Below are 27,763 nucleotides of genomic sequence, written 5' to 3' on the forward strand. Positions count from 1 at the left end.
CAGCATCTGCCAAGTGTCCTTATATTGTTGCTCCTTTTAACATTAAAATTACCACTCCTCTGCGCCATTTCAATATCGTCCACTGGTCCTGGATATAAAGTTCCTCCTTCGTACTGTACTGACGGGTGATTTCCAGTGCTTAAATATCCATTTACCCACTACATTCTGCTGACTACATAAATATTACTCAAGCAGCAGCATTTATATAATTTACAAAATAAAAATCTCTTGCTGCATACCGCTCACATTTCAAAATTTCTGCAAGTGTCAACCTTTTTCTAGCGTGTGTGCTTGCCCATATAATGTCCTAGTCGAACTATTATCTCAACGGGACGTGACGCCGCCATGCTGACCTCAGTTGACCCCGGTCGGGACTCAGCGACCAAACGACCTTGGGCGTCGAAACGAAACAGCACGCAGTGCCATGTTTCATGTTTCGAGGAGGATCCCTAATGGTGTGAGTAGGGATTAGGTTGACCACTCGAACATCTCTTCATGCAATTGTACCGATGAATCGAGAACGTTTAACTGCTGTCAGGTATCGTGACGAGATCTTGGGACCACATGCTGCGGTTGTTGCGAGTTGGTGCAGGTTCTGACTTTCTACTGATGGACAATAATGACCGACATCACAGGGAACGGGCGGTTGATGTCTTCTTGGAAACGGAAGGTATAACACGCATGGCGCGACCTGCTTGCTCTCCCAATCTGAATTCCATAGGGAGTGTCTGACTTGCACCACGCACACGTGTTGCATCACGCCAGCATCCACCAACCACTCTCCTAGACTTGCGAGCAGCCAAACATGATGACTTTGCGTTACTCCCTCACCACGAGATTGATTACAAATGGTTCAGATGGCTCTTAGCACTATGGCACTTAACATCTGAGGTTATAAGTCCCCTAGACTTAGAACTACTTAAATCTAAGGACATCACAAACATCCATGCCCGAGGCAGGTTTCGAACCTGCGACAGTAGCAGCCGCGCGGTTCCGGACTGAAGCGCCGAAAACCGCTCGGCCACAGCGGCCGGCGCGACTGATTACATCATTCACTGCACGACACGTCGTTGTCAGACCTGTATTGTTGCCAGAGGTGGTCACACCCCATACTGAGCGCAGTAACCCGCTGTCGGAATGTGTGTGCTAATCCGTTAAGTTGCAAAAAGTGAACATTTTTGTCTACCATTATGCATGTTGCAGTTGTTTACGTTCCGTATTCTTTACATTAATTCTACTTCACTGTCACCTGTTTGTACTGTTTTGTGGCATAATGAACACAGCCTTGCAAAATTTTCGTTTGTTGCGTTAATTTTGGACACCAGTGCAATTACACTACTGGCCATTAAAATTGCTACACCACGAAGATGACGTACTACAGACGCGAAATTTAACCCACAGGAAGAAGATGCTGTAATATGCAAATGATTAGCTTTTCAGAGCATTCACACAAGGTTGGCGCCGGTGGCGACACCTACAACGATTTCTCATACACAAACAGCAGTTAACCGGCGTTGCCTGGTGAAACGTTGTTGTGATGCCTCGTGTAAGGAGGAGAAATGCGTACCATCACATTTCCGACTTTGATAAATGTCGGATTGTAGAATATCGCGATTGCGTTTTATCGTATCGCGACATTGCTGCTCGCGTTGGTCCAGATCCAAGATTGTTAGCAGAATATGGAATCGGTGGGTTCAGGACGGTAATAGGAAACGCCGTGCTGGATCCCAACGACCTCCTATCACTGGCAGTCGAGATGACAGGCATCTTATCCGCTCGGCTGTAACGGATCGTGCAGCCACGTCTCGATCCCTGAGTCAACAGATTGGGACGTTTGCGAGACAACAACCATCTGCACGAACAGTTCTACGACGTTTGCAGCAGCACGGACTATCAGCTCGGAGACCATGGCTGCGGTTACCCTTGACGCTGCAGCACAGATAGGAGCGCCTGTGATGGTGTACTCAACGACGAACCTGGGTGCACGAATCGCAAAACGTCATTTTTTCGGATGAATCCAGGTAACGTCTAGTCAATTGTGGCCGAGCAACTGGCTCGTCACAATACGCCAGTCACTACTCTTGATGAACTGTGGTATCGTGTTGAAGCTGCATGGGCAGCTGTACCTGTACACGCCATCCAAGGTCTGTTTGACTCAATGCCCAGGCGTATCAAGGCCGTTATTACGGCCAGAGGTGGTTGTTCTGGGTACTAATTTCTCAGGATCTATGCACCCAAATTGCGTGAAAATGTAATCACATGTCCGTTCTAGTGTAATATATTTTTTCCAATGAATACCCGTTTATCATCTTCATTTCTTTCTTGATGTAGCAATTTTAATGGCCAGTAGTGCAATTATGTGGTATGAATGGTATTCTGACACACTCCAGACATTAGATTCGTAAGAAGAAAATTAAACTCGATTCCTGCATTATCTCCGCGCAGTAAGGCCGCAATGTTTTTGCGTGGATTTGCGACTGGCGAGCGAAACCTCTGAAGTGCTGCGAAGACCCTCAGGCAGTGGGTGCATCCGGGCAGGATTTGAGGGCTATCCTCTCCGCGGCTGCCTTTGTAACGTACCAGTTCATTTACCTAGGTAGGTTGGCTGATGGAGGATTATTCTGTTACGTAGCTCTACACATTATTAGGCGAATTTAAATAGGGATGTCATTACAGAATACATTTAGGGTAGCCACCTGAATTGACCTACCATTTAATTACCCTGGATGTTTACCTGAAAATTATGGATAGGTCTCAATTCAGGACAGTTTATGAAATTTTGATTACCTCGATAATTCTTGACTGGTTCTGCAGGAGAATCAGCTTGATAACTGCTATTAAAAATACTAAAAAATCATACAACAGTGAGGTCAGCTGGCCTGAAGAGCCTCGATAGAGAACACGGTAAATAGCTGCTAAGTTACTGAACATCAGGAACTGTTTATCAGCCGTGCGGGATTAGCCGAGCGGTCTGGGCGCTGCGGTCATGGACTGTGCGGCTGATCCCGGCGGAGGTTCGAGTCCTCCCTCGGGCATGGGTGTGTGTGTTTATTCTTAGGATAATTTTGGTTAAGTAGTGTGTAAGCTTAGGGACTGATGACCTTAGCATTTAAGTCCCCTAAGATTTCACACACATTAAAAAAAAAACGGTTTCTGCTACACACGTATTTCAAGATTAAATCTTTACGAAGGAAGCACATGTACAAACGTATATTTAAGAGAAAAACCTTAACCTATAGTTGAGTGTCGGTGGTCAATATTGTTGTTAAAAAGGTTCGAAATGCATACATTAATAACACTATTTTTGCAATCGGGAGTTCCGTAGAAAAGATGGATACACACCCATACATTCAGACTAACCATCCATTACAGAAATCGAAGTCGTTCAATAATTTAATAAAACAAACAAGATCCAAATTGTGTTAGAGAGAGAGAGACTAGCCACGATGGTCGAATACTTTAACAGAAAATTATTCCCAACTTCACGAAAGAAATTACGCGAGATTGCAATTAAGGACAATGAATAACAACTACGTCTTGTGGGTAATTCTTCAAAAGGTAGCAGCCGCCGAAAATCAATAATAGCCACGTGGCTACCCACTACAAAGAAACATCGAAAAAATGCAACAGGAATTCACGACAACAAAGCTCTGGAATTTACTCATGCAATGAAAATAGTTAAATTGCAACCAAAAAACACTAAAATACAATCTCATTAAGAAAACACGTGGTAACGGCTACCAACAATGCAGAAAGCAAGCTCATTCAAATCTGCCAAAAACACAGTGGTACTTTTCTTGATACGACTCCCAGGTGTTAAAACGATACGCACTGCTCCAATCACAAACACAATTTATTCAGGAATGTAGTCACACTCACTGATCCACGTGGCCTCGTGACCCGCAATCACAAGGTTGCAGAGCGCAAAGGAAACACACCCATAAATTCAAAAAATCACGAATTAATTCTCAATCCCCGGCTACGCAAGGTATCCCGAGTTATTCCATAATATCTGAAACCTACTAAGAATCAATTAAGGACTCAGTTAAGCTGAAAAATTACGCATTCACAAAATTACGACACTAAGGATTAAAACTGGATGCTACCTACTGAACGCTGACCAGCGCAGTGGGACTGCTAACCATCCGCCCACAGTCCCTGCCGCAGACCAGAAACCGGCGCACAGACGATATGCATATTCCACCTGTGCCAGCTTAACGAAAGTGAAGGATCAGTCTCTCTGGCCCAGAGGGTTTCCCTTTGATACACACAATAGTTGGCTAAGCTGTTCCTGCATTCAGAGAAAATTATTTTAAGTCCAAAGGCATATAGAAACTCCAGCAGACGACAAACACGCTTCCAAGCAGACAACCAGATGGGTGGGACCAAGGAATAGATGGGGTGATAACGCAGATGTATGATGAATGCTTTCCTGTCTCAAATTAAACTCTGGCCAGAATAGTATTCTGTGTAGCTGCGAGTGTGTTACATCGGAGCCAAAGTTTTTTGGTGTTTCAAGAGGCACCGTATTGAAGATTGATATCACGTACAGCAAAAGCGTAAGAACATCATTCGCCAAGTCTCAACGTGGACGAAAGGATGTGTTAAGTGCTTGTGACAGATGGTTATTGAAGTGGAAGCTCCATAAAGAAGGAATCGCAGGGCGAGCACTCTGGGTATCGCAGCGCATTATATAGTAGCCTTTGTGGACTAAAAAGACTGAAATCATGATATCAGTTCGTGAATTACAACTGGGTTGAACTCCCTGTCTGCTGTCCAGTTTCAGAACATCCACCAAGGAGCGCTGAATTAAACTACAAGTCATGGAAAATCTAAACGGTATCAGAACTAGTTAAAAACAGTCTTGGTTGCAATTTTTTTATTTATCTTTCTTTTCAACGACGCGTTTCGCCTTATTTAGGCATCTTCAGGTTACCTTAATTTGGTATTTCTTAGAAGAATCCATTAGTCAGTGTAGCCAAAGGGCATCGTCGAATGTATCAGGCCAAGATCGCCTTCGTTAAACTCAGTAAGATTTTACTGAGTTTAACGCTGATAATGGTGGCCACATCATAATGATATATACACTCCTGGAAATGGAAAAAAGAACACATTGACACCGGTGTGTCAGACCCACCATACTTGCTCCGGACACTGCGAGAGGGCTGTACAAGCAGTGATCACACGCACGGCACAGCGGACACACCAGGAACCGCGGTGTTGGCCGTCGAATGGCGCTAGCTGCGCAGCATTTGTGCACCGCCGCCGTCAGTGTCAGCCAGTTTGCCGTGGCATACGGAGCTCCATCGCGGTCTTTAACACTGGTAGCATGCCGCGACAGCGTGGACGTGAACCGTATGTGCAGTTGACGGACTTTGAGCGAGGGCGTATAGTGGGCATGCGGGAGGCCGGATGGACGTACCGCCGAATTGCTCAACACGTGGGGCGTGAGGTCTCCACAGTATATCGATGTTGTCGCCAGTGGTCGGCGGAAGGTGCACGTGCCCGTCGACCTGGGACCGGACCGCAGCGACGCACGGATGCACGCCAAGACCGTAGGATCCTACGCAGTGCCGTAGGGGACAGCACCGCCACTTCCCAGCAAATTAGGGACACTGTTGCTCCTCGGGTATCGGCGAGGACCATTCGCAACCGTCTCCATGAAGCTGGGCTACGGTCCCGCACACCGTTAGGCCGTCTTCCGCTCACGCCCCAACATCGTGCAGCCCGCCTCCAGTGGTGTCGCGACAGGCGTGAATGGAGGGACGAATGGAGACGTGTCGTCTTCAGCGATGAGAGTCACTTCTGCCTTGGTGCCAATGATGGTCGTATGCGTGTTTGGCGCCGTGCAGGTGAGCGCCACAATCAGGACTGCATACGATCGAGGCACACAGGGCCAACACCCGGCATCATGGTGTGGGGAGCGATCTCCTACACTGGCCGTACACCACTGGTGATCGTCGAGGGGACACTGAATAGTGCACGGTACATCCAAACCGTCATCGAATCCATCGTTCTACAATTCCTAGACCGGCAAGGGAACTTGCTGTTCCAACAGGACAATGCACGTTCGCATGTATCCCGTGCCACCCAACGTGCTCTAGAAGGTGTAAGTCAACTACCCTGGCCAGCAAGATCTCCGGATCTGTCCCCCATTGAGCATGTTTGGGACTGGATGAAGCGTCGTCTCACGCGGTCTGCACGTCCAGCACGAACGCTGGTCCAACTGAGGCGCCAGGTGGAAATGGCATGGCAAGCCGTTCCACAGGACTACATCCAGCATCTCTACGATCGTCTCCATGGGAGAATAGCAGCCTGCATTGTTGCGAAAGGTGGATATACACTGTACTAGTGCCGACATTGTGCATGCTCTGTTGCCTGTGTCTATGTGCCTGTGGTTCTGTCAGTGTGATCATGTGATGTATCTGACCCCAGGAATGTGTCAATAAAGTTTCCCCTTCCTGGGACAATGAATTCACGGTGTTCTTATTTCAATTTCCAGGAGTGTATATATGAAGATGGTATCTGTTGTTTCGGACATATCTGAAAGAACAGATATCATCTTCATATATATATATATATATATATATATATATATATATATATATATATAGTTGAGGCTCACCAGCCATTTGACCATCTTCTTCTGTGCGGATGCACAAACAGTGCCCGAACTCTTACGGAAATCGGCAGTAAAGCCGAGAGTAATGAGTATGATGGGCAGGGGCACTATGACTATAGTGCGGGACAATAAGTTGCGAATGTGGGTCACACGGGAGGCGTGGCAGAGACAAGTGCCTGCAGTCGCCATATCCTCTGTGTCCTCGGCGGCTCAGATGGATTGTCGGCACGGTGGCTCAGCGTGTTTGGTCAGAGAGTTGGGTAGTCTCTGTAATACAAAAAAGTGATACGATCAAATGCAACGAACAATAACAAACAAAATGAAAAATAAATAAATAAATGGATAGAGGGTCTGCGATGTAAGCCGGAGATCCCAGGTTCGAGTCCCGGTCGGGGCAACATTTTCAACTGTCCTCTTTGACTTATATCAACGCCTGTAAACAGCTAGGGGTATTCATTTCATTGTAACATCATAATGAACCTGACATATTACGCTAGAAGTACAGGAATAATGAAATTTTTTTTCCCGAATAGTTTCTGTAAAATCGTTTCGGAAAAGTTGCAGCGTGTGCTCCTCGATTCTGTTATCGCTAAGCGACCGAAAGATGGCAAACACTTGTCGGCCTCTCCATCCCAACAAACGAATGAAGTTGCCCAGCCTTTGGAAGAAAAGGAGTCACCGCGCTTTGGTCACCGTATCCTGGCCGCACTTTTCTTTCTACCGGGAAATGCCGGCTATTCAGCACTGAAATACCCGTGTCGGTTCTAACCGGTCGGTGTTTTTCCATCCCTGGTCCGCACTGTAGCGCAGTGGACGAGTGCGTGGAGGTGGGATCGCAAACCTACGCAGCCTTCCATCGCGTGGCGGCCGGTGTAATTGCCCCTGTCGTTCAGAGGGCAGCCGCGTCTGCTGTGTTTTCCGATCCAACGGCCTTGGCGACTCTTTGAGTTTCGCACAACGAGCTCGGGTGCTGAGATCGGCATTCCGACACTGTGGCTGCCAGCTGCCGCTCACCGCCATGTCGTCCAGACAGGCCCACGTAAACCCAAAACGTCAAAAGTGACATTAGCGAATTAAATTTTGTGTCGTCAGTTATAGTCATTCATATTCTTACTAATTAGACAATGGAGAAAAGAGTAGCACTTGACCGCCAAATCTGTCGTTTTTATTACAGCAGATCAGTGATCATAAGGCCGTTGCAGCATCCCTGAATATGGAAGTAAATAGGAATATAAAAAAGGGAGGAAGGTTTATCTGTTTAGCAAGAGTAATTTCAGACTACCTAACAGATCAAAACGAAAGTTTCTGCTCCGACACTGACAATGTTGAGTGTTTATGGAAAAAGTTCAAGGCAATCGTAAAATGCGTTTTAGACAGGTATGTACCGAGTAAAACTGTGAGGGACGGGAAAAATCCACCGTGGTTCAACAACAAAGTTAGGAAACTACTGCGAAAGCAAAGAGAGCTTCACTCCAAGTTTAAACGCAGCCAAAACCTCTCAGACAAACAGAAGCTAAACGATGTCAAACTTAACGTAAGGAGGGCTATGCGTGAAGCGTTCAGTGAATTCGAAAGTAAAATTCTATGTACCGACTCGACAGAAAATCCTAGGAAGTTCTGGTCTTACGTTAAATCAGTAAGTGGATCGAAACAGCATATCCAAACACTCCGGGATGATGATGGCATTGAAACAGAGGATGACACGCGTATAGCTGAAATACTAAACACCTTTTTCCAAAGCTGTTTCACAGAGGTAGACCGCACTGCAGTTCCTTCTCTAAATCCTCGCACAAACTAAGAAATGACTGACATCGAAATAAGCGTCCAAGGAATAGAAAAGCAACTGGAGTCACTCAACAGAGGAAAGTCCACTGGATCTGACGGGATACCAATTCGATTCTACACAGAGTACGCGAAAGAACTTGCCCCCCTTCTAACAGCCGTGTACCGCAAGTCTCTAGAGGAACGGAAGGTTCCAAATGATGGAAAAGAGCACAGATAGTCCCAGTCTTCAAGAAGGGTCGTCGAGCAGATGCGCAAAACTATAGACCTATATCTCTGACGTCGATCTGTTGTAGACTTTTAGAACAAGTTTTTTGCTCGCGTATCATGCCATTTCTGGAAACCCAGAATCTAATCTGTAGGAATCAACATGGATTCCGAAAACAGCGATCGTGTGAGACACAACTCTGCTTTATTTGTTCATGACACCCGGAAAATATGAGATACAGGCTCCCAGGTAGATGCCATTTTCCTTGACTTCCGGAAGGCGTTCGATACAGTTCCGCACTGTCGCCTGATATACGAAGTAAAAGCCTACGGAATATCAGACCAGCTGTGTGGCTGGATTGAAGAGTTTTTAGCAAACAGAACACAGCATGTTGTTCTCAATGGAGAGACGTCTACAGACGTTTAAAGTAACCTCTGGCGTGCCACAGGGGAGTGTTATGGGACCACTGCTTTTCACAATATATATATAAATGACCTAGTAGATAGTGTCGAAAGTTCCATGAGGCTTTTCACGGATGATGCTGTAGTATGCAGAGAAGTTGCAGCATTAGAAAATTGTAGCGAAATGCAGGAAGATCTGCAGCGGATAGGCACTTGGTGCAGGGAGTTGCAACTGGCCCTTAACATAGACAAATGTAATGTATTGCGAATACATAGAAAGAAGGATCCTTTATTGTATGATTATATGATAGCGGAACAAACTCTGGTAGCAGTTACTTCTGTAAAATATCTGGCAGTATGCGTGAGGAACGATTTGAAGTGGGATGATCATATAAAATTAATTGTTGGTAAGGCTGGTACCAGGTTGAGATTCATTGGGAGAGTCCTTAGAAAATGTAGTCCATCAACAAGTACTCGTTCGACCTATACTTGAGTATTGCTCATCAGTGTGGGATCCGTACCAGATCGGGTTGACGGAGGAGATACAGAAGACCCAAAGAAGAGCGGCGCGTTTCGTCACAGGGTTATTTGGTAAGCGTGTTAGCGTTACGGAGATGTTTAGCAAACTCAAGTGGCAGACTCTGCAAGAGACGCGCTCTGCGTCGCGGTGTAGGTTGCTGTGCAGGTTTCGTGAGGGTGCGTTTCTAGATGAGGTATCGAATATGTTGCTTCCCCATACTTATACCTCCCGAGAAGATCACGAATGTAAAATTAGAGAAATTCGAGCGCGCATAGAGGCTTTCCGGCAGTCGTTCTTCCCGCGAATCATACGCGACTGGAACAGGAAAGGGAGGTAATGACAGTGGCACGTAAAGTGCCCTCCGCCACACACCGTTGGGTGGCTTGCGGAGTATAAATGTAGATGTAGATGTAGATTTACGTTCAACTATGTAGTAGCCCTTATGTAGTTACTGTTATATCATACTGGTAATTAATTCATTTACATAAAATTTTTGAAAACATTATCAGCGATCTTTTATTAATGTTATAATTAAAGACACAGTCTTGATCGCAAATATCTTTTAATCGGAGTGACCGGTTTCAATCCTTACGGAATATCTTCAGACTCCAGAACGGCAGGTAGACTTCCATGGAGCAAGCTGTGTCGACCCACGACGCTGAACTGACTGCTCCATGCAAGTCCACCTGCCATTCTGGAGTCTGAAGATAATCCGTAAAGACTGAAACCAGTCACTCCGATTAAAAGAAATTTGCGATCAAGGCTGTATTTTTTAATTATCAAAATTCATTTAGCTCCTTTGAAGTGAGCAATGAAGAAATTTCTGGTCTGTTGCATGAAATACCTACAATTTGGAGAAGACATTTTCATCATGTATCAAGTGTTTGTTACGTATAGGCCACTATGTGTCGTTCTTACAGTCATCGATGTATAATAGAAAGCCCAAACTATGCGTGTACTTGGTGGAGTATGTGAGGGACCTGCAAGTCCACCGCATAGTGTCACACATTAATGCAAGTGACTGAGAAAAACTAATTATTGTTGACTTACATAATCAACATTATGTTTTGAAGAACATAGTTCCACAACTGAAATTATCAAACCCTTTTCGTTTTTACCCCTCAGAACACGTGATTACCCTTCCGTGGGTAAGTACCCCCGGAATGGGAATTGCTGATATATACTGTAAACCTAAAGAAACTGGTACACCAGCCTAATATCATGTAGGGCCACAGCGATCACGCAGAAGTGCCGCAACACGAAATAGCATGCATTCGACTAATGTCTGAAGTAGTGCTGGAGGGAATTGACACCATAAGTCCTTCAGGGCTGTCCATAAATCCGTGACAGTATGAGGCGGTGCAGATCCCTTCTGGACAGCACGTTGCAAGGCATCCAGATATGCTCAATAATGTTCATGTCTGGGGAGTTTGCTAGCCACCGGAAGTGTTTAAACTCAGAAGAGTGTTCCTGTAGCCACTCTCTAGCAGTTTTGGACGTGTGAGCTGTCGCATTATCCTACTGGAATTGCCCAAGTCCGACGGAATGCACAGTGGACATGACTGTCTGCAGCTGATAAGACAGGATGCTTACGTACCTGTCACCTGCAGAGTCGTATCTACACATATCAGGGGTTCCATATCACTCCAACTGCTCAAGTCCATACCATTACAATGCCTCCACCAGCTTGAGCAGTCCCCATTCTGACATGCAGGGCCCACCTATTCATGAGGCTGTCTCGATACCCGTACATGTCCATCCGCTAAATACAACTTCAAACGAGACTTGTTCGACCAGACGACATGTTTCCAGTCATCAACAGTCCAATGTCGGTGTTGACTAGCCCAGACGAGGCTTACAGCTTTTTGTTGTGCAGTCATCAAGGGTACACGATTAGGCCTTCCGCTCCGAAAGCCCATATCGGTGACGTTCGCACGCTGACAATTGTTGGCGGCCCAACACTGAATTGCGGAAGGGTTGCACTTCTGTGTTGTTGAACGATTCTCTTCATTAGTCGTTCGTCCTGTTCCTGCAGGATCTCTTTCCAGGCGCAACGATGTCAGAGATTTGATGTTTTACCGGATTCCTGATATTCATGGTACACTCATGAAATGATGATACGGCAAAATCACCACTTCATCGGTACATCGAAGATGCTGTGCCCCATCGCTCGTGCGCCGACTATAGCACCACGTCCAAACTCACTTAAATCTTGATAACGTGCCATTGTAGCAGCAGTAACCGATCTAACAACTGCGCCAGACACTTGTTGTCTTATATAGGCATTGCCGACCTTAGCGCCGTATTCTGCCTGCTTACATATATCTGCATTTGAATTCGCATGTCTATACCAGTTTCTTTGACACTTGAGTGTATAATGCTGTACACAGTATTATTATTATTATTATTATTATTATAGTACCCATACACGAAGCATTAAAACCTGGAAGTCTTTCAGTTTCTGCTAGTGCAGATGTAAAGAGCCCAACAATCAAGTGATTTACAAAGAGTAAGTACAGAGCATACGTACGAACTTGGTTGATTTGAAGTTGAGTTGTAGATCATTCATTGTAAAAGCGCGCACGCACGCACGCGCACACACAGTCTACACACACACACACACACACACACACACATACACACACAGTCTACACACACACACACAGACACACACGCACACACACGTACACGGAAAAGAAATGTGGCAAGATTTATAGATGTTAAAGTAGATTTTTGACTATGATAACAGTTAAAATAAAAACACGGGACTGAATGGACTTGGAACATGATTTATGATCTGCAGAGACTGAAAAAGACGAAATATAAGTGAGGGTGTTGGACACAAGCAGTACCAATCGTTTTATTGACACATTAATCGGTGGCTTAATAAAACACAAAAGTTAGCTGTGATTCATCTTCCGTCATTTTAGAAATAAAAGTGCTGAAAGAAAATTCTTCTTTATTCTAAAGCTTAGTTGGGTGCCAAAGGTGGTGATGGAGTGGAGGGGGAGGGAGGAGGGGGCGAGGTACTACTTAACATCTGGTTGCACTCAGGGATAATCATCTATGAAAGGTTGCCTCAGCCTGGACGTCGGACTACGGGGCGACTTTACGGGGATTTCACTGTTGCAGACGTGTCACGTTTTTGGCGCGTTATCTACCACGTCCCGACATGGACAATTCGCAGCTTGTGGACGGCGTCACTGTGTTGACAGCTGCAGGTTCTCGTCGAGATGCGGCAGGGTGCACGGCTAAACTCGTGCAAGACACCAGTGGCGAGTACGCTGACTTACTGAAGCACGGACGAGACCTCAGGAAGCACCGGAGCACATAACCCCACGACACGGTGCAGCACACACAGACTACGGACGGCCCAGCAGACTCCTACTGACCTCTGCGCTAGGCACCAGATAGACTTGCCACAGCAAAAGCGGAATTTGACGTCATGATCCGTGAAAGAGTTTTGGAAAAAGATACGTATCATGAAGCCATTAAAGTTAGCCCAAGCTTCAACTTTGAACAGCCAGATTGAAGTGAGGCACTACAATATCCTATCGAATTTTGATTATCTGAATTGTCGCCGGTAGCTACTAGGATGATTTTCGAGTCAACTTAGCAACTACTGTATATGATACTCAAATAATATTCTTCTGGTAATTTTCTAGTATTCAGGTATGTATGTCAAGCAGATTACATTTTATTTCTCATTTCATGCCTGTAATAAATTAAAGATTTTTAAAGTTATGTAAGGCGATTCCCAGCCTTCGGTTGGTTTTCTATTCACGACTGCCCCATTGCAGCGGTTGGTGTGTTTGTATTTTATTGTAAGGCATTGTATTGAACCGGGGACCTAGGAACGACGGAGCGGCTACGTCCTGACGTCGCCCTCAGTGATTCATAACTCCACACCAGGCCACAGCAGTCCACCCACCCCACCGCCACCCCAAGCCGATCCAAGGGTTATTGTGTGGTTTGGCCACCGGGAACATCTCATACCAGACGAGTGTAACCCCAGAAGTTTGCGCAGTAGAGTAATTGTGGTGTACACGTATGTGGAGACTGTTTGTGCAGCAATCACCGACACAGTGTAACTGAGGAGGAATAAAAGGAACCAGCCCGCATTCACCGAGGCAAATGCAAAACCGCCTTAAAAGCCACCCACAGGCTGGCCGGCACACCGACCCTCGACACAACTCCGCTGGGCGGATTCGTGCCGCGGACCGGCACGCCCTCCCGCTCGGGAAGCAGCGCGTTTTCTTTTTTTTTTTATTTCTTTAAATTTTTTTTAATCTCATTTTCTTCGCTATTGTTCGTTGCATCTGCTCGGGGCGGACGTCGTAAGACATCCATTTATGTTCGTTGTTGATCGATTGACTCAGTTTTTTTATTACAGAGAGCACGTAACTCTCTGACCGAACACGCTGAGTTACCGTGCCGGCACTTTTATTCGCTATTGTTTGTTGCATCTGCTCGGGGCGGACGTCGTAAGACATCCGTTTAAGTTCGTTGTTGATCGGTTAGCTCAGTTTTTTTTATCAAAGAGGGCTGCTAACCCTCTGACCGAACACGCTGAGCTACGGTGCCGGCGATGGGATTTTAAGTTTTATACAGTGGTGCCTATCGAATTCAGTAATGTATCCTACAGTATGTTATCGGTGAACTACTTTTCAGATTTCTTCCATTCTCGACGTTTCGGTTGTATACTAGAGTATTATTTTTTGAGTGGTATTTCCCCTGTACGTATGATACTTTCCGTACATGTTAGTTAATTTTTAGGCAATTTTATCCCCTTTCTCTCCTGCATCTTTCTAGGCTTGACTCATTAAGCATTCACGCTTTGTACACTTTGACAAGCATCTTTGGGGTGTACTCAGTTTTACTATGACAATCCACCGTTGTGGGTTGACTGTCAAACGTGGATAACTTCGCAAAATCTGAGACTCAGTGATCCTCCCACTACATTATTCAGATAAAACCATTGTGAGTACTCGTCACTATTTATTGTTGAATGCCAACTCCATGGTTTGTATTTCTACAATGTCAAAAATTCACACAATGATTTGTATTCTTGACAGATAAACCTGAAGACGCATCTATAGTGAAACCGGTAGCTGCGAAGCTGCGAATAAAGCAGCTTCATACAGCTATGCGGCTTTTGCAAACACCTCTTCATTCTTTACTTTTTAGTTGTTATAATTTTTATGATAATATGAGTGGTTATCGCATGTTGAATGTTGTTATTCATATGACATAGTCATCTTCAGTGCATATAACAGCTGATTATCCCAGGGCTTTTAATATACTCATTGTTAAGCTATATCGTACAACCTGCTTGCATAGCCACCGCCTTTGGGCAGGAAGGTGCGCCAGCTCCAGATGGAATCCATTTGGCACATTAACGACAACGGCAAATGTGGCAACCAGCCAGGATACCGTTATTAGGCGGTTCCCCATATCCCACTAGGCGAATACTGGGCTGGTACCGAAGTGCCACCACAATTACACGATTCGCAAACATTTCGAAAACAGCTTGGTTACACACATTCTGTTCCTTCAGGGGGTAATGGGGTGGCGAGAGAAGTCGCATCCGGCCACCGTTTAAACTAAACACGACCAGTGGCGGTTGCTGCGTAAGAGCACAAGAGTATGTGAAACGCCCCCTCCCTAACTTCTGACATGTTCTAGATTTTTTGGTTACTTTCTTTGAGTGCTGTTAAACGTAACGTAGACATGGTAATCTGAGATACGAGGGTTGGAACTTAAATAGTGGCAACTATTTATTTACAGCTCGTACAAAATAGATACGTGTTTCAAAGTTTTACTGACCTTCAAAGTCGTCACCAGCATCGTATATAAACCGTTGCCAGCGATGTGGAAGTTGTAGGATACTCTCAGCAGTGCCAGATCTGTTCGAGCGGCGCGGTCTATCGTCCGACGAATTTGTAGCAGTTCTGAAGCCAATGCCGTAAAGTGTTTCCTTCAGTTTAGAAATCGAACTCATGAGGGCTTAAGTCAGGGGAGTGCTTGAGAACTGTCCTGCAAAATGATGGTCAGGTCCTGTAGAAAGTGTCATTACTTTTGTCTCTAAGTTAGTCGTAGGTTGTGTTCCAAAAACGAACAGCAAGCTGTTACTCATTTGTTTGACTGATGGGGCTGCTAAGTGCTATGCAAGGTGCATTCAAGTTCTAAGACCTCCGATTTTTTTTTCTCCGGACTGGAAAGAGATAGAAACATGTGCATTGTTTTAAAATGAGGCCGCGTTCATTGTAAATACGTCCCAGAGATGGCAGCACCGTACGGCAGATGGAATTTTATCACCAGCGGCGAGGATGAGAACTGTTTTAAATACTTAAAATGGCGACGTTTTCCTTACTTGAACAGTGTGCAATCATTCGCTTTCTGAATTTGCCTGGTGTGAAACCAATTGAAATTCATCGACAGTTGAAGGAGACATGTGGTGATGGAGTTATGGATATGTCGAAAGTGTGTTCGTTGGTGCGACAGTTCAATGAAGGCAGAACATCATGTGACAACAAACCGAAACAACCTCGGGCTCGCACAAGCCGGTCTGACGACATGATCGAGAAAGTGGAGAGAATTGTTTTGGGGGATCGCCGAATGACTGTTGAACAGATCGCCTCCAGAGTTGGCATTTCTGTGCACACAATCCTGCATGACGACCTGAAAATGCGAAAAGTGTCATCCAGGTGGGTGCCACGAATGCTGATGGACGACCACATGGCTGCCCGTGTGGCATGTTGCCAAGCAATGTTGACACGCAATGACAGCATGAATGGGACTTTCTTTTCGTCGGTTGTTACAATGCCTGAGACGTGGATGCCATTTTTCAATCCAGAAACAAAGCGCCAGTCAGCTCAATGGAAGCACACAGATGCACCGCCACCAAAAAAATTTCGGGTAACCGCCAGTGCTGAAAAAATGATAGTGTCCATGTTCTGGGACAGCGAGGGCGTAATCCTTACCCATTGCGTTCCAAAGGGCACTACGGTAAGAGGTGCATCCTACGAAAATGTTTTGAAGAACAAATTTCTTCCTGCACTGCAACAAAAACGTCCGGGAAGGGCTGCGCATGTGCTGTTTCACCAAGACAACGCACCCGCACATCGAGCTAACGTTACGCAACAGTTTCTTCGTGATAACAACTTTGAAGTGATTCCTCATGCTCCCTACGCACCTGACCTGGCTCCTAGTGACTTTTGGCTTTTTCCAACAATGAAAGACACTCTCCGTGGCCGCACATTCACCAGCCGTGCTGCTATTGCCTCAGCGATTTTCCAGTGGTCAAAACAGACTCCTAAAGACGCCTTCGCCGCTGCCATGGAATCATGGCGTCAGCGTTGTGAAAAATGTGTACGTCTGCAGGGCGATTACGTCGAGAAGTAACGCCAGTTTCATCGATTTCGGGTGAGTAGTTAATTAGAAAAAAAATCGGAGGCCTTAGAACTTGAATGCACCTCGTACCACCTACTGCACTCCCCTGACTTAAGCCCTCGTGAGTTGATTTCTAAACTGAGGGAAACACTTCACGGTATTCGCTTCATAACTGCTACAAATTCGTTGCGCAATAGACTGCACCACTCAAAATATCAACACAACTGGAACTGCTGACAGTATCCTACGACTTCCACATCTTTGGCAACGGGTTATACACAATGGTTGTGACTACTTCGAAGGTCAGTAGAACTTTGAAACAGGTATCTATTTTGTACGGACAGTAAATAAATAGTTGCCACTATTAAAGTTCCAACCGTCGTGCACGGCACTAAATCTACCGTGCTATGCTACAGTGCTGTTATAGACTTCGTGAAACGTGGCATAATGGTCGCGAGCAAACCTTCAATTGTGCGCGTTTTAAACACCTTTTATGCACGAGAAACTAACGTAGTTGCCTTACAGGCCAAATAGATGCAGATTTTATTAAAAAATGTGCACGGCGTGCATAGCTAGCCCTTACCGCTTAATTACAAGTTTACATCAGTGCCACCAGGTGGTAGCACACCGCAGCAGACTCTTATCGCCGTTAACTTGGCGGAAATCCCGCTAGACAGTAGCGCACTCCTCAGATATGCCAATTCACTCTGTATATACTAAAATTAGAGCGAATGTCAGCATATGTTATAGCTATCCTGACAGAAAAACCTATTTTTTGGGTTTATTAATGAGATACAGTTTATTAAGCTGTGGATTTTATCATACATTAATCTATTTGAGGCGCTGAGAGCCATAAAACACATCATTGTCTATTGTGAGACTATAGCATTTATTTGTGCTTCTGACGTCTGTTGATCTTATGGTGGGTCAGGTTTATATGTACTGTGGGCCCACAATGTACGTATATATGAACATTCGTGATAAGCTGCCTCAATTTTTTCTTTGATATTGACTTAAATGGTGGGTCAGAGACAGTGTCTATTTGTCCCTTATGGCTCTCAGCACCTCATTCGTATTCCAGTCAAGTGGTCTTGGTGGTAGACATTGCTACCTGAATTTAATCATGTCCACAAACTGCAGTTTGGCGTTGGTTGTTTACTGTACTGGAATCGGCTTTCGTGTGCAATCTCAATATGAACTCTATTCTGCTAACAGAAAAGAAACTTACCAGGATAAGTTAGCCGAAAAGGAACTGAGGACCACCAGACCAGATGTGTGGACTCATAAAGTGATGAAATCACATAAGGATGTGTACAACCGAACACACGACGGTTGGAACTTAAACAGTGGCAACTATTTATTCACAACCGATACAAAAGAGTTACATGCTTGCCCCTGTTACTGTCCTTCAAAGTAGTCACCCGCGTTGCGTAGAAGCCGTTACCAGCTATGTGGAAGGCGTGGTACACCGTTAGCAGAGCCTGTTCTGTTGATGGTGCGACTGGAGCGGTCTACTGCCCGTCGAATCTCTGGAACAGTTCTGAACCCAAGTGGTTCCTTCATCTGGTTAATAAAGGTCTTAGCGTACAGAATTGGCTGCCAGAATGTTGTCCTCGGCGGCGAGTGTTCATCAGAGACAAAGAAAGGTATAGTCACGAGAGCCCCAGGAAAATGTGATAGGACCACTGCAGCTTGTCTCAAAAGAAAGTTCATAGCTGAGGAGGTCACTGGACACGCGCAAAACTCAGAGGAGAGTGATGGGTACGTCCATCGCTTGCTCGGCCTTCAGGAATTAAGTCGAAATGGAGCGCTTCTCGGGAGCTGATCGAGCGTTCCGTGTGCGAGAATTTTACAAAAGTTGTGATTCGCGACTGAAGCACGGAAGAAATTTTGCAGTGATCGTGGATTGCATAATGTGAATTGATGCTCCAAGTGTTCCCCTTACCCGAACTGGATCAAAGCGTTTGAGGAGACCGGTTCAACACTCGGCAAACTGGAATGCTGGTGATCTAGGTATTCAAGAGCGGCCGAATCTGTGGACAGCGTCAATCGGTCTGTTGGTGACCCCGCAGTTTGGTCTCTTCCCACAAACAACCCACCCTCTCCAGTCGGAAGCGAGGAAGTTCTTTAAATGTGAATAGATTATCACTGAACGGAATTCTGCGCAAAGGCCTTAAACTGTACCCTTACAAAATTCAAGTGGTTCAAAAATTAGAGCCTCAGGTTGCCAGACATAGGTTGCTGTTGTTAATGATGTGACTGAGTACCCGTCACTTAAAAACATCTTATTTCCTGACGCGAATCGTTTTCACCTGACCGGTCAGGTCAGTAAGTAAAATTGCCGCTACCGGAGTGCAACGAAACCTAAACAGAAGCATGAAATCACCTTCATTCGCCAAACATTACTGTATTGGCTGCAATGTCGGCTCCAGGAAGAATTGGCCCGTGCTTTTGCGAGGATTGCAGAGGGATATCATGTGAGAAAATGGCAAGCTGAGTTTTGCACGGACAATGCTTTCGATATTCGAGTATTTTTTGTGGGCAGAACCTTTTCTGCCAAGATAAAATTTACTATAGAGATACTTGGGGCAAAAGGGGTAGCGGTGCCAGCACGTGCTTCTACTGTTATCAAAACCGAAGACTGATGCAACCTACAGTAGTGACGTGTAACTATGGGGTGTTCCACAATTCGTGTTACACACATCTAGAGTTTGTTGGCGTGAAGTAGTGGATCGAGTTTTACATAGAAACCCATGTCCGGAAACGTCATCCAACGACGCTACATAGCGTCAAAGCTATAGGCGCCGGCGCGTCTAAGTGTGTGTACATGCAGGGTGACTCCGTGATGACGTTGCAAACTTTCTGGGGTCATGCAGAAGGGTAAATGTATCAATTTGAGGCAAGGTTCCCTGTACCGGAAAGTTATAACCGGAGACCGTTCTGATCCCACTGACAGTGGAATACGTGTGCTGATACTGTTGTTGCTAACACTGTAAGGCAGGCAACTTCCAGAGGTGCTAATATGGACCAAAACAAGGTAAACACGTCCAGTAAAGATGGGCTCCAAAACGTAAACCTGAGGAGCTATGAACACTCGTTGATCTTTCCTAGTCTCAAATATATCTTCTTTACCGAACAAGTGTTCATAGGTCCTCAGGTATCCATTTTGCAGCCCATGTTCACTAGACATTGTTTCCTTGTTTTGGTCCATACTATCAACTCTGAAAGTTGCTTATCTTACCACCTTAGCAACAGCAGTAGCTGTACATAGAGGGTGGTCCATTGATAATGACCGGGCCAAATATTTCACGAAATATGCATCAAACGAAATAACTACAAAGAACGGAACTCGTCTAGCTTGAAGGGGGAAACAAGATGGCGCTATGGTTGGCGCGCTATATGGCGCTCCTATAGGTCAAACGGATATCAACTGCGTTTCTTTTTTAAATAGGAACCCCCATTTTTTTTACATATTCGTGTAGTACGTAAAGAAATATGATTGTTTTAGTTGGACCACTTTTTTCGCTTTGTCATAGATGGCGCTGTAATAGTCACTAACAAAAAAACGCACTTGATATCCGTTTGACCTATGGCAGCGCCATCTAGCGGGCCAACTATAGCTCCATCTTGTTTCCCCCTTCAAGCTAAACAAGTTTCGTACTTTGTAGTTTTTTCGTTTGACGCTTATTTCGTGAGATATTTGGCGCGGTCACGATCAATGGACCAACCTGTATATTCCACAGTCACAGGCATCAGAACGGGTTTCGCTTATAACTTTTGACTTTGTCGTTTCCGAACTTGGGATTCTTACCCCAAATTGATGCATTTATCCTTCTCTATCGTCCTCGAAAGTTTGTAACATGAACACGGAATCACCACGTATATGCGAGGGTTGGAACATTAATAGTGGCAACTATTTATTTACAGCTCGTACAAAATAGATACGTGTTTGAAGGTTTTACTGACATTCGAAGTAGTCATCAGCATTGTGTAAAACCCGTTGCCACCGATGTGGAAGTCGTAGGATACTCTTAGGAGTGTCAGTTACGTTGACAGTTCTACCGGCACGGTCTATTGCCCGATGAATTTGTAGTTCTGAAGCGAATGCCGTGAAGTGTTTCCTTCAGTTTAGAAACTGAGTTTAACTCACGAGGGTTTAAGTCAGGGGAGTGCAGTAGGTGGTATAGCACTTAGCAGACTCAACAGCCAAACAAATCAGTAACAGCTTACACTGTACGTGCTTGAGCATTGTCCCGCAAAATTATGGTCAGGTCCTGCAGAAAGTATCATCACTTCTGTCTCTATGTTGTTAATTTTTGAAACACAACCTACGACCAGCTTAGAGACAGAAGTGATGAAACTTTCTGCAGTAACTGACCATCATTTTGTAGGACAATGCTCAAGCACGTACAGTGCAAGCTGTCACCGATTTGTTTGACTGATGGGACTGCTAAGTGCTATACCACCTACTGCACTCCCCTGACTTAAGTCCTCGTGAGTTCAACTCGATTTCTAAACTGAAGGAAACACTTCACGGCATTCGCTTCAGAACTGCTACAAATTCGTCGGGCAATAGACCGCGCCTCTCGTACTGTCAACACAACTGGCACTGCTAAGAGTATCATATGACTTCCACATCGCTGGCAACGGGTTATACACAATGCTGGTGACTACTCTGGAGGTCACAAAAACTTTGAAACACGTATCTATTTTGTACGAGGTGTAAGTAAATAAATTAAATAGTTGCCACTGTTTAAGTTCCAACCCTCGCACATATATTTACAGGTACCGTTGCCTATGAGTTTGACGCTCTGTAGGAAGATAAACCGTTAATTCTTAATGGTACAAGCTTAAATGACAGGCAATATTAAAGTACATACCATTCGTTATACATTAGTCATGCGTTTAAATGTATCAGTTATTACGCTCGTTGGGTGGCGTTTCCGGATTGGGTTCCTACGCAAAGCTTGATCTACTAAGTACCCTGTACCACCTCTAGAAGGGTGTAAAATTAGCTGTTAAACACCCTGTATGTCTCTGACTGGAATGGAAGATGCGATCGCCATGTTGACTTAGAAGTCGGACTCAAGACTAAGTGAGCGGTTGTCGTTCATGTATTCAGTTGTGCTTTTTATAATTTTTGGTGAACTTAAACTCGAGGTAAAGTTAGCTCTTAATTGGATGGCCTTAAATGACAGGTATTCTGAAACTGCATGCCGTTCGCTATACGTTAGACACATAATGCTTTTAAATGTGTCAGTTGTTAGGCTACATAAAAGTTGTTGAGTTGTACCGCACAGAACGCGGAAGAGGCAGACTGAGACAGTGTCCCGTTCTGCCCTGTCATTTATCCTTTTCTTCCTTCCATTCAGAGATGGTGTGAACTTACATTAGTAAGACTAACAGGCAGCAATGGAATAGTAAGTCAATGGAAACGGCGATTCAGCCATTTTATCTTCTGAAACTGGAGAAGCATCTAAGGAGCTTAATATACCCAAATCCGCTTTGGAAAGATAAGTTCCTAATGCTAAGAATAACCCCAACCAAGTCAGAACTAACAAATCAGATGCAAAATTTAAAAATGTGTTCACTGCAGAACAGGGATAGGACGTGGTAGCCCACATGTACTCAATAGAGAGCAGACTCTTTAGTACAAAGGTGAGACATCTCGTTGTCAGATCAACAGCTTACCGAGTAAGAAAAAGAATTCGCTTACCTCACAGATTTGACAAAGAAACTTGTCTAGCTGGACAGGACTGGGTTACAGGAGTTATTACTAAGTATCCTACGTTCTTTTTTCGCAAGTCAGAAAATACATTTGGCGCACGAGCGATGTGGTTCAATAAATTAACAGTAACAGTTACAATAACATGATATTCAGCACTAAAAATAACTTAAAATTTTCAAAATAACAGTGCAATATTTTCTTACTGTTAACGATAATTTTCAAGATTCAAATTTCCATAGTCTAAATGGTTCATTAAACAACTTTATGTCTGAGTTCTGAGATAACAATACTAATAGTATCAACGTTTACACAATAATTTCACAACAGAATTGCCATATCGTATTCCGACTCCTTGGTGGAGGACAAAGAAAAATAGGCAGCCTATCTTTAAAAAAAAAATGTAAGAAAAGACGTAATAAAGTTTTAAGTGATTTTCAAGTTAAACATTAAGTATCCCGTTCCGCCCCGTGTTTCGCTATTTGATCTTGGAATGTGTTCAATAATTCTGCAGCAAAGCGATGTGAAGCATATTGGTCTGCCCATCACATTATTAGGTTGGTGCATGGCGGTTTTGTTTTGCATGTTGCTATTCCGGTTGCTGTGGGTCTGTCTATCGATTGGCATTTGCAGTTCACTGTTGCTATTTGAGTTTACATATTGTCATTTTGTCATTCGGAAATAGGGAGCGGAGCAGTGGACGCTAAAAAGTGGAGTGTCAACTGGGGAAATCGGAACTGTTCCTACATATTCTTGTGACTGTTTTCACTAGATGGGTGACAGCAGCCGCCAGCCAGAAACATCTGCACCGTGTATGGGGATGATGCTATTGGACAGAGCACGGCAACAAAATGGTTTTCTCGTTTTAAGGAGGACTGTTTTGACATTAGTAGCTCTCTCACTGGATACGTAAAATTGAACATTTAATTTAAATTCGTGGAGCTGTACGCAGAAAATATTAATACACTATTAATATTTTAACATTAACGTTGTTGTTGTTGTGGTCTTCAGTCCTGAGACTGGTTTGATGCAGCTCTCCATGCTACTCTATCCTGTGCAAGCTTTTTCATCTCCCAGTACCTACTGCAACCTACATCCTTCTGAATCTGCTTAGTGTATTCATCTCTTGGTCTCCCTCTACGATTTTTACCCTCCACGCTGCCCTCCAATACTAAATTGGTGATCCCTTGATGCCTCAGAACATGTCCTACCAACCGATCCCTTCTTCTGGTCAAGTTGTGCCACAAACTTCTCTTCTCCCCAATCCTATTCAATACTTCCTCATTAGTTACGTGGTCTACCCATCTAATCTTCAGCATTCTTCTGTAGCACCACATTTCAAAAGCTTCTATTCTCTTCTTGTCCAAACTATTTATCGTCCATGTTTCACTTCCATACATGGCTACACTCCATACGAATACTTTCAGAAATGACTTCCTGACACTTAAATCTATACTGGATGTTAACAAATTTCTCTTCTTCAGAAACGCTTTCCTTGCCATTGCCAGCCTACATTTTATATCCTCTCTACTTCGACCATCATGAGTTATTTTGCTCCCCAAATAGCAAAACTCCTTTACTACTTTAAGTGTCTCATTTCCTAATCTAATTCCCTCAGCATCACCCGACTTAATTAGACTACATTCCATTATCCTTGTTTTGCTTTTGTTGATGTTCATCTTATATCCTCCTTTCAAGACACTGTCCATTCCATTCAACTGCTCTTCCAAGTCCTTTGCTGTCTCTGACAGAATTACAATGTCATCGGCGAACCTCAAAGTTTTTATTTCTTCTCCATGAATTTTAATACCTACTCCGAATTTTTCTTTTGTTTCCTTTACTGCTTGCTCAATATACAGATTGAACAACATCGGGGAGAGGCTACAACCCTGTCTTACTCCCTTCCCAACCACTGCTTCCCTTTCATGTCCCTCGACTCTTATAACTGCCATCTGGTTTCTGTACAAATTGTAAATAGCCTTTCGCTCCCTGTATTTTACCCCTGCCACCTTTAGAATTTGAAAGAGAGTATTCCAGTCAAACGTGTTTCTCATTAATTGTGAAGAAAACGTTACGTATGTAAACATTTCGAAACTTTTTATATTGAAATTGTCTTTGTCGTGCTGCCACTATTGTTTTCATCTAACCTCCGACATCAGTTACTTGTGAGCTTGCGAGGCAAGTACCGTTATTAGTTAGACGAGGGCATACAGAGCTGGAGGAACTGCCGGATTTCAGAATGTGTCCACAGCTTATTTCCAGGTACTACTATGCAAGTCCATGTGACAAAGGATAATCAGTGGCTGAAAACAGGCATACCACAGCTCAGCCGTACCCACATTGTAGCTTCTTACTACACTCCATTATCTATGCAGTCACCGAAGCATGACCATATGTCAACAGCCAGTTTTCCCATGCAGTGTCAGGTGAGAGCAGTTCACTCACATCTCTTTTCACTAAGCAGAGGTATGCTGCAGCTACATTGTTAAATTCACATATCGTGGCTTCTTTGAAGATCCCTCACACTCCGCGAATCTGCCAGTAATGTATTTGGTATTGGAAAGTTTCCTATTCAGCATCTATTGAGAACAGCTTTATCACATTTCTTCGGCTGAAGTGAGGTATGCTGATGATTTTCTGTTCACTTCACGGATTGTGGTTTATTACTAGGCACCTCTACCCACAGACTGTTACTGATTCAGGGTCATGTGTCTATGGAGACTGCCCCATACTATGACAGTTTACTATACCTACAGTGTCCATTATAATTATCCGGGCTGTTATGCCGTGGTCGGTTGATGAATTCTATGTCAGAATTCATCAACCGACCACGGAATAACAGCCCGGATAATTATAATGGACATGACATTTCCGGCTGTGGAAGTCTACATTTTAGTATAGCTACATTACATCTCCTTGGCTGCAAGGACATACACCAATACTGTGCTGTTAAATTCATGCACTGCATTTCAAACTGCATTTACGAGAGTCTCGCAGTATTGTGCGACAGCAACACCTCCGCATGTTGGGGTGGATGGCAAAAGCGTGCTACACAGGTTAAACCACCCATGTCTGTGAGTATAAGAGTGAGTGTTGGAGTCGAGTTGGCTCACCGTCGATGTCAGGAAGGTGGGGCTGCTTGGAAAGCCACGCCTTGAGGTGGTCCAGGTCAGCTTGGTTGAGCTCCGGGTTCCTCTTCATCTCCTCCTCCATCGTGACGCACGTCTCCCGGATCGTCCACATGTTTGCTCGACCTGCGAACAGCACAAGGCCAAACATGCTTACTGTGCAACACTGCAGAAAGGGGTAACAACATGCTCACTGGTGTAGCAAACGTTCCACAGAAACAAAGTTTTCCTTAATTGCAGATTTCGAAACCAGCACACCTGTTAGCATGAGCGACATAAAAGTAGATATCTTAGGTGCTGCGAAACAACTCAAATCACGTAAGAAAGGCAAGTTTTCCGGTCCAGATGGTATACCAATCAGGTTCCTTTCAGAGTATGCAGACACAATAGCGGCATTCTTAGCAGTCATATTCAACCGCTCACTCGGCAAAAGGTCTTTTCATAAAGACTGGAAAGTAGCACAGGTCACACCAACATTCAAGAAAGGAAATAGGAGTAACCCATTGAATTACAGACCCATATCACTGACCTCAATTTGCAGTAGGATTGTGGAGCATATACTGTACTCCAACGTTATGAATCACCTTGAAGAAAATGACTTATTGATACATAACCAACACGGATTCAGGAAATATCGTTCTTGTGCAACACAGCTGGCTCTTTATTCCCATGAAGTAATGAGTGCTGTCGACAAGGGATCCCAGATCGATTCCATATTCCTAGATTTCAGAAGGCTTTTGATATCGTTCCTCACAAGCGACTATTGATCAAATTGGGTGCATATGGAGTATCGTCTCAGTTGTGTGACTTGATTCGTGATTTCCTCTCAGAGCGGTCACAGTTCGTAGTGATAGACGGTAAATCATCGAGTAGAACAGATGTGATATCTGGCGTTCCGTAAGGTAGTGTTATAGGCCCTCTGCTGTTCCTGATTTACGTAAATGATCTAGCTGATAATCTGAGCAACCCTCTTAGATTGTTTTCAGATGACGCTGTAATTTACCGTCTAGTAAAACCATCAGACGATCAATTCCAATCACAAAATGATCTAGAGAGAATTTCTGTACGGTGTGAAAAGTGGCAATTGGTACTAAACAAAGAAAAATGCGAGGTCATCCACATCGGTACTAAAAGAAATTTTGGGTATACGATAAATCGCACAAATCTAAGGGCTGTCAATTCGACTAAATACCTAGGAATTACAATTACGAGCAACTTAAATTGGAAAAACCACCTAGATAATACGGTGGGGAAGGCGAAACAAAGACTGCGCTTTGTTGGCAGAACACTTATAAGATGCGACAAACCCACTAACGACATAGCATACATTACACTTGTCCGTCCTCTGCTGGAATATTGCTGTGCAATATGGGATCCTTACCAGCTAGGATTGACGGAGCACATCGAAAAAGAGCAAAGAAGGGCATCTCGTTTCGTGTTATCGCGAAATAGGGGTGAGTGTATCACTGATATGATACGCGAGTTGGGGTGGCAGTCACTGAAACAAAGGCGGTTTTCTCTGCGGCGAGATCTGTTTACGAAATTTCAATCACCAACTTTCTCTTTCGAATGCGAAAATATTTTGTTGACGTCCACCTACGTAGGAGGAAATGATCATCATAATTAAATAAGACCGAGCGAAGTGGAGCAGTGGTTAGCACACTGGACTCGCATTTGGGAGGGCGACGGTTCAATCCCGCGTCCGGCCATCCTGATTTAGGTTTTCCGTGATTTCCCTAAATCGCTCCAGGCAGATGCCGGGATGGTTCCTTTGAAAGGGCACGGCCGACTTACTTCCCCGTCCTTCCCTAATCCGATGAGACCGATGATCTCACAGTTTGGTCTCTTCCCCCAAACAACACACAATTAAATAAGAGAAATCAGAGCTCTAACTGAAAGATTAAAGCGTTCGTTTTTCCCACGCGCTATTCGAGAGAAGTAGTATGAAAATGGTTCGATGAACCCTCTGGCAGGCACTTAAGTGT

The 27,763-nt window shown here is 44.5% G+C and overlaps 1 protein-coding gene across 2 annotated transcripts in view; it reads right to left on the bottom strand.

The window, feature by feature from the left end:
• Positions 1-27,763, bottom strand: part of LOC126425068 (retinol-binding protein pinta-like) — a 271,017-nt gene that overhangs the window by 86,865 nt on the left and 156,389 nt on the right. For both annotated transcript variants that reach the window (XM_050087979.1, XM_050087978.1), the window contains one exon: positions 25,764-25,904. In XM_050087979.1, coding sequence (XP_049943936.1) covers positions 25,764-25,893 — 130 coding nt within the window. In that variant the 5' untranslated portion in view covers positions 25,894-25,904. The remainder of the gene's footprint in view (positions 1-25,763; positions 25,905-27,763) is intronic.

Source organism: Schistocerca serialis, chromosome 10, assembly GCF_023864345.2.
Source record: "Schistocerca serialis cubense isolate TAMUIC-IGC-003099 chromosome 10, iqSchSeri2.2, whole genome shotgun sequence".
NCBI classification, from domain to species: Eukaryota; Metazoa; Arthropoda; class Insecta; order Orthoptera; family Acrididae; genus Schistocerca; species Schistocerca serialis.